This window comes from Vulpes vulpes, chromosome 3 (genome assembly GCF_048418805.1).
Source record: "Vulpes vulpes isolate BD-2025 chromosome 3, VulVul3, whole genome shotgun sequence".
Taxonomy (NCBI): Eukaryota; Metazoa; Chordata; class Mammalia; order Carnivora; family Canidae; genus Vulpes; species Vulpes vulpes.
The window spans coordinates 92,522,081-92,530,201 of NC_132782.1; the positions used below are offsets into that span (position 1 = coordinate 92,522,081).

General features: G+C 50.4%; 1 protein-coding gene across 1 annotated transcript; it reads left to right on the top strand.

Moving 5' to 3' along the window:
• Nucleotides 1-1,751: 1,751 nt before the first annotated feature.
• SPN (sialophorin) lies at nt 1,752-7,148 on the top strand. The gene is made up of 2 exons (XM_072753493.1): nt 1,752-1,808; nt 2,199-7,148. Exon 2 carries the CDS (start codon nt 2,218-2,220, stop codon nt 3,733-3,735), a length of 1,518 nt encoding a protein of 505 aa, XP_072609594.1. The 5' UTR covers nt 1,752-1,808; nt 2,199-2,217; the 3' UTR covers nt 3,736-7,148.
• The last annotated feature ends 973 nt before the right edge of the window (nt 7,149-8,121 follow it).

An 8,121-nucleotide genomic window follows, 5' to 3' on the forward strand; every position in this document is an offset into this window, starting at 1 on the left:
GTTCCTCAGCTGCAGGGCAAGCCCTTCTGTGTCACCCCTTTGGGACTTGAGGGAGAGAGGAACTGGCGCAAACATTATGCTCCTGCTGCTTGCTCTGAGGTGAGTAATGGATTCCTCTGCCTCTGATCCAGGCGTCTCATGTATCTGTGTCAGACTAACTCATTAGCTTGAGAGTGGGGTATAACCCCAGGCCCTGAGAGTAGCCTGTTCAATCATTTATGACATATGTATACTTTTACAATATAAAAATCAGTTTTGATTTTTTTTAAAAAGGCAAAAAACAAAACCATACATACACAGAAAGTTGAAGCTTACAAATCAGAAGAGAGTAAATCAATCAATCAATAAATGAAACAAAAAGAGGGGTGCCCAGGTGGCTCCGTCAGTTGAGTGTCTGACTCTTGATTTTGGCTAAGGTCATGATCCCAGGGTCATGAGATGGAGCCTCGTGTGTGGAGCCCACTTGGGACTGTCTCCCTTGCCCTCTGCCTCTCCCCTGTGTGCTCACTCTCTCTTACATAAATAAGTAAAATCTTTTAAAAAAGAAAAAAGAAGGGATCCCTGGGTGGCGCAGTGGTTTGGCTCCTGCCTTTGGCCCAGGGCGCGATCCTGGAGACCCGGGATTGAGTCCCATGTCGGGCTCCCGGTGCATGGAGCCTGCCTGTGTCTCTGCCTCTCTCTCTCTCTCTCCCTCTCTCTGTGACTATCATAAATAAATAAAAAATTAAAAAAAAAAAAAGAAAAAAGAAAAGAAATGAAAAAATATATAGGCACACACACACACACACATACACACAAAAGGAGGAGGAAAAAAATTAGAGGAAATTCAGAAAACAGCAACCTTCCAAGGGCACCTGGGTGGCTCAGTCATTTGGGCATCTGCCTTTGGCTCAGGTCATGATCTCAGGGTCCTGGGATGGAGCCTTGTGTAGGGTTTCTGCCTCTCCCCACTCATGCTCTCTCTTGTTATCTCTCTCGCAATCTCTGTCTCTCTCTTTCTCTCAAATAAATAAAAAACTCATAAAAACAAAGAGTAACCATCTAAAGAAGAAAATAAAGAAACCTACTGACACCTGTCCAAAGAAACCTGACTAATGCCTCAAATAGATACGTGTCCAGACTGTTTTTCATATAGAATCCTATATCTTTATCAATCTTCCACAAAAGTAAAATCGTAACCCATGAATCCTTAGAAACCACCTTGGTCTAATTAAGCTCCCACAGCTAGAGGCCATTGTAGTGACCCCCTCCCCCAGCTTCTTGAGAAGTTACCAAGAGCCCACTAGAAATTGCACACAGCCTGCAAAAGCTTTGGTGCCCCCAGCCAGAGTCAGGGCATTGTACTTCCTGGGAACTCTCAGGCAGGAAATGGTGCCCTGGGTTTGGGCCTAACAGCTTGGGAACCACAAATGCAAAGAAAACCACTCTTGCCTCCCATATTCTCCTCTGCACCCCCTTGTTCTTAGGCACTCCACTGCATCACCCCTGCTCTGACCTGTATCCCTACCCCAGTTTCATGCCATCTGGATTCCCAGCTAAGTCCCCATTCTAAACCCCTCCCCCTCCACAACCCCATGTGCCTCAGCTGAGACCCCAGAGCCCCTGGCACCATCTCAGACCCTAGAAAGAGCAAGTGATGGAGCTGTCATCAAACAACAGCTGTGGGAGCAGTGCGGGTGGGGCAGGATGCTGGGGTGGGGTGGGTGGAGCCAGGGCTACTTCCTTTCCCCCTGGGGCCCATCTGCCCAGTCCTCCTCAGCTTCAGGAGGAGTTGGAGCAGCCTGGCCCCAACCTTGTGTCTTCATCAGGTGAGCTACTGGTAAGGGATATGACCTGGGAGGGCAGGAGCCTTTGTGGACTTGGGAATGGGCTCAACAGACCCTGGTAGATGATGGGAAAAAAAGGGTCAGGAGCCATCAGGGCTGAATAGGGTCAGGGAAAACCAGGAGGAATGGCCATTGCTGGAGCGCAAGCCACTGGGGCTTGAGGGAGCCCAAGTGGGTCCAAGTTGATGGCAGAGCCGCCAGCATCCATTCCCTTGTTCTTTCTGATAATAGTAGAAGCAAGGGTGGAAAAAGCCGTTAAACCACAAGTTAGGCCTGGCAGTTAGCAGGGAAGTGGGCAGAAAGGGAGGGTCTAGCCAGGTTCTCCCCTTAGCTCTTCATGTATTCATATTTCTCCAACTTTTCCACCCTCAGGTCTTCTTCACTCCTGCTCATGGCTGCTGCCATGAAAGTGGCCCTGTTTTTCCTCCTCTTTGGGGTCGTCTGGACTCACAAAGTGAGCACAGAGTTTCTAGACACCACAACCACTTTGAAGATCTCCAAAGAAGTTGTGATGCCTGTACCTGGAGAGACCTCTGCTTCTTGGGTCTCAACTTTCTCTGAGGCCCCAAACCTCAACTCAGTGACCCCCTACCCTGCAATAACAGGAGTCCTTGAAGAGGTCAACAGCACTAGGCACCAGATCTCCCCACCTTCCTCAGATTTTTATACAGCCACTGAAGTGTCCTTTTCTGGGACTCCCACTGCTGCCAGCAGTGACCTCCATGAATCTGAGTCAATGGCCTCCTGGGAAGTTTCCAGCAAGGAGTCATCAAACCTGGAAATTAGTGCAAACAGGAACTCTGCTGAACCACTAAGACACTCTCTGGCATTACATGTTATGGCTGATCAAATCATGGCAACTGACACTCTGGAGACCTCTACTGTAGCCAGTGGACCTCTCACCATCATGGCGACTGACTCTCTGGAGACCTCCGCTGTAGCCAGTGGACCTCTCACCACCATGGCAATTGGCTCTCTGGAGACCTCTACTGTAGCCAGTGGGCCTCTCACCATCATGGCAGCTGACTCTCTGGAGACCTCCGCTGTAGCCAGTGGACCTCTCACCACCATGGCAACTGGCTCTCTGGAGACCTCTACTGTAGCCAGTGGGCCTCTTACCACCATGGCAGCTGACTCTCTGGAGACCTCCGCTGTAGCCAGTGGACCTCTCACCACCATGGCAGCTGACTCTCTGGAAACCTCCGCTGTAGCCAGTGGACCTCTCACCACCATGGCAACTGGCTCTCTGGAGACCTCTGCTATAGCCAGTGGGCCTCCCACCATAATGGCGGCTGACTCTCTGGAGACCTCCACTATAGCCAGTGGACTCTCCACCATCATGGCGACTAACTCTCTGGAGACCCCCAAGGGGGCCAGTGGCCTCCCCATCTCCACGGTAAAAATATCCACCAATAGAACCAGTGGGGATTCCCAACCTCTAGGCCAGGAGTTAAATCGCACCCAGCTGGTGGCTGTGCTGGTGGCTGTGCTGGTGGTCATTGTCCTCTTGGGCCTACTCCTGCTGTGGCGCCAACGGCAGAAGAGGCGGACAGGGGCCCTGACACTAGGCAGGGGTGGAAAGCACAACGGGGTTGTAGATGCCTGGGCTGGGCCAGCCCGGGTGTGTGATGAGGAGGCCTTGACGGCAGCAGCAGGAGGGCCTGGGGGTGAGAGGGGCTCTGGGGTGTCTGAGGTGGACGGGTCTGGCCAGCAGCCCATGCTCACCACATTCTTTGAAAAACGCAAGTCACACCGGGACTCAGTGGAGCTGGTGGAGCTGGAAGCCAGGTCAGCCTCGGTCCCAAAGGGGGAGGAGGAGCCACTGATGGACAGCAAGGAGAAGGCTGCCGAGGCCCCAGCTTCAGAGGGACCAGAAGCCGGGGAGGTGGAGGCCCCTCAGTGCTTCTGAAGAAAGAGAGCCAAGGTCAGAATCATTCCCGGCTTCTATCACCTGCTGTCCCATCATCACTTGAAGGCTCCTTGTCACCCAGCATGTTTGTCCTGAACCCCACGCAGCTTCTCAACCCAAGGTCTCCCAGCCAGCACCCACACCCGGTGCCTGGAGGGCCTACACCCACGGAGGCGCTTTCAAACTGAACCAATAACCCTTCCTCCTCCATTCTGACTTCTCCCCGCTGCTGCTCAGTCTCCATAATGTCGAGCTTCCTTGACCTGTAATTTCTCGGAGGACCCCCCCATCCCCTGGGGACCGCAGAGTCTAGGAAAGAGGATGGAAGTCATAACCCAGAGTGATCCCACCTAGGATCATTCTGGAAACTACTTTTGGTCCATAGACTGGGACAGTCTTCTTGGACAGTCAGCCCACAAACCTCCTCTAACTGTGCGGTGTTCTGTGCCGGGCAACATCACCTAACTGTGCCTGGTGACAGCACATGGACTCTTGGCTGGCTCCTGGCTCACGCTGCCAAGCTCCCCTCCACAAGCCTGTGGACTGAGGCTGCCAGAGGCGGCAGTTCCTCCTCCCCAAGGTAGGGGTGAGAAGCGTTTCCGGGCAGGTGTAACTCTCAGAAGCCCCAGCGCCAACATGGGCCCGGCCATGGGTGCAGTTTGCGTGCAAGACGCACAGGCTCGGCTCTGTGGCTCTGCGTGTGAAGTGGTGGCGGTGAGTAGTGAAGTGTGGCAGTGAGGCCAGGGCAGGAGAGGCTGCAGAGCTGCCACCCAGCTGACATCCTATGGGCCCTTGTCTTGGCTTAGGTGGGGTGGGGGTAGTGGATTTGCCCCTGTCTGCGGCCCAGTGAAGAATGCCGGGCTTGATGGAAAGACTTCTGGTGTGACCTGAGTGTGGTTCTTCAGCTCAGGCCTCTGTCTGTCCTGCTCACAGCCTCCCGGGCTCCAGCCCGATCACTCTCCAGGAATGTGGAGAGGAAGCCCAGAGAGCGGGGGAACTGGCTGTTACCTGTGTAATATGTTTGCATTTCGTCTCCCATGGGGCTCCTTCCCTCCTCCAAGGAGAATCAGTGAGACTGGCAGGCCCCCAGAACCGGGAGCTTCCCCTGTGGCTCCAGGAGAGGAAGGGAGTGAGGGCTGGGGAGGGGTGGGGACAGGACCCCACCCCAGGCCAGAGCTCAGGGGCCACATAAGCCATGCCAAGGCCAGAGGCACTAGGTACTTCCCCAGGACAAAGAGGAAATTTGCAAAGAGGAAGTTGTTGAGTCATAAGGCACAGCAGCTTTGAGGGGACAGGTTGACCTACACAGAAGAGGTCCTTGGAAGGGTGGGAGCATGACTGCCCCATGGCCCAAAAGGGAGGGAAGGGATCTGGAAGCAGGTGCGGCATCTGTTCTTGCCCTGGGGGTAAGGGCGTGGAGAGAGAGAGAGAGACAGAGAGAGAGAGAGAGACAGAGAGAGAGAGAGACAGAGAGAGAGAGACAGAGAGAGAGAGAGAGAGAGAGAGAGAGAAGGGACAGAAAGTAGCCATGGATCCACGCAGCCATGCAGCCATGCAGCCACCATGGTTTGTGCCGCCTGTGCTTGGTCTGGGGGCAGGCTGAGCTGGACAGAAATACAGCCCTCAGCAGCCAAGCCGGGTACCACCACAGCTGTCCCGGGGTGTCTTTTCCCACTTCTCACAAGGTGCCGGTTAGACAATTCAGAACTGAATTCAAACTCCCTTGCTCTTAGCTGGAGCAGCCAGATTGTGTCCCCAAAGTCCCTCAGACACACCGTAACTGTTGTCACAGGTTTGCCCAACCGAGCACCCCAATTTCAGGTTTAGAAGAATATTGTCTCGAACTCAGAGGCCATCAGCTCTGTCCCTCTCTGTGGACACGTGTGATTCCTTTTCTGAACTACTCCTGGTGTCTGGGTCATGGGTGGATCCTGAAGGAAATGGGGTGGATAGGTAAGGCACCCAATAGGGCTGTTGCAGCCTGGAAAATAACACAGTATGTGAAAAGTGTTCAAATAGAGGCACAGACAAAATTTTACAAGTGCATACACTGTTCCTGGGGGAAGGGTAGGAGGCTCCACTGCAGACCTGACTTAGCTCTGGATCCTGTTCAGGGACTTTGTCTGATTCACTGCTATGCTCCAGGTGGCTACTATGCCAGCAAGTGGGGGCTCCTCAGGAAATAGTCATCTGAATGAAAACATGCATGCTAAAAATCATGTTTTCAAAAACTATGCAATGACTTTGAAACAATATAATGTTACCTGGGAAGGAAAACTGGTTATTAATCTGTAAATACTTACAAATTCACTTTTGCAATGAGAATGCAAAAACATAGGGGCACCCAGGTGGCTCAGTCTATTAGGCCGACCTTTGATTTCAGCTCAGGTTGTGATCTCAGGGTTGTGAGATCACGCCCCGAGTCAGGCTCCATGGTTAGCAAGGAGTCTACTTGAGATTCTCTTTCCCTCTCTCTCTGCCCCTCCCTGAGCACCCCCATCCCTGCTCGTATACATACTCTTTCTCAAATAAATAAATAAATATTTTTTAAAAAGGGAAAAATATTTGAAGGGTATATCCCCAATGTTTACTGTAGTTATCTGTCAGTAATAAGCTTATGAATGATTTTTGTTTTGTTTATATTTTCTGTGTTTTCCAAGTTTTAAATAATAAAAGCCTATCACTTTTAAAATTAGAAAACACATCAACAAGAAAGTGTCTGCTGAGAGGATGAGATGTCTGGTTCAAGGAGAGAAGGCTGGAAGGGCAGGTTGGAGGTCCTCTGTGAAGGGCAAGGGAGTTTGAATTCAGTTCTGAAAGCAATGAGGAGGTCACCAAACCTAAGTATGTTCTAGACTCTTCCAGGGCCTCATGAAACCACACTCCTTCCTGCCCTTGGTTCTTGGGTGCCAAGTTCCCCTGACCCTTCTTCCACAATCCCTTGGAGCTGTTCCTTCTCCCAGACCCTAACACATCTTGCCTGAGTCCTGCCCAGTATTCTCTTTGGGTTTCTTGACCCAAATAACTTCCACCCTCTGCCCACAATGGTCCCACTGACCCTTCTAAAAGACCACTCTGTCCAGGTTATCCCTGAACCTCTTATGGCACTCAAGATAGAGCCTTAGCATGCAGGATAAGACCCCTTTAAGATCTCGGTCTGCCTGGCCAGTCCTTGGTGCAAACACTGCACTCTAGCCTCATCAAATTCCTTGTAGTAGGGCAACCCAGGTGGCTCAGCGGTTTAGCACCTGCCTTCAGCCCAGGGCGTGATCCTGGAGACCAGGGATTAAGTCCCACGTCAGGCTCCCTGCATGGAGCCTGCTTTTCCCTTTGCCTGTGTCTCTGCCTCTCTCTCTCTCTCTCTGTGTGTGTCTTTCATGAATAAATAAATAAAATCTAAAAAAAAAAAAAAAGTTCCTTGTAGCTCCCTGAATATGCCATGTGATTTTCTTGGTGTGTGTGTGACGGAAGGGGGGGTATAGTTTAAAATGTTAAAAGTAAGGGAGGTGGGCGGGCGGATGGGGTGACTGGGTAATGGGCACTGAGGGGGGCACTTGATGCTATATGTTGGCAAATTGAACTCCAATAAAAAAATAAATAAAATAATTTTTAAAAAATAAAAAATAAGATGTTAAAGGTATTTATTTTGTCCAGACAGTAAAAAGTGCACATTAAAACTGTGGCTACATGGGGATCCCTGGGTGGCTCAGCGGTTTAGCGCCTGCCTTTGGCCCAGGGCGTGATCCTGGAGTCCAGGGATCGAGTCCCACATTGGGCTCCCGGCATAGAGCCTGCTTCTCCCTCCTCCTGTGTCTCTGCCTCTCTCTCTCTCTGTCTCTCTCTCTGTGTCTATAATCAATCAACCAATCAATCAATCAATCTTTAAAAAATTTAAAAAAATAAAATAAATAAAATAAAATAAAATAAAATAAAATAAAATAAAATAAAATAAAATAAAATAAAATAAAATAAAATTGTGGCTACAAAGAAAGCTTTGTCATACAAAATGAAAATTCCAGATGGTAAAAGAATTTAGATAGAGAAAATCTTAAATCTCAAAATACAATTCATTTTTACACACAGGGAAAGGGCCTCCATGCATGATTCTAAGGACATATCTATTTCTGAAAATGGATACTTACACCTAAATGTTCCTTACATCCCTATTTCTGACTCTGGACCCAGATGAGTTTGGCAGGCAGAGTCCATGAAGGGTGGGTTGTAGGCAGAGGGGATGCCTGCTAGTTCCAAGTCCTCCAAGTCCTTGGGCTGAGGGAATGGGAAACAGACCCCGCCTCTGAACCCAAAGCTCAGCAAACATGCCAGGAGGTGGATTAAGCTGAGACTGTTAACAAGACAAGAGAGGAGTATAATCAGAAGTTTCTA

What these genes read in the sequence shown, in the direction of transcription:
- SPN (XM_072753493.1), top strand. Translation starts at nt 2,218, where the DNA reads ATGGCTGCTGCCATGAAAGTGGCCCTGTTTTTCCTCCTCTTTGGGGTC.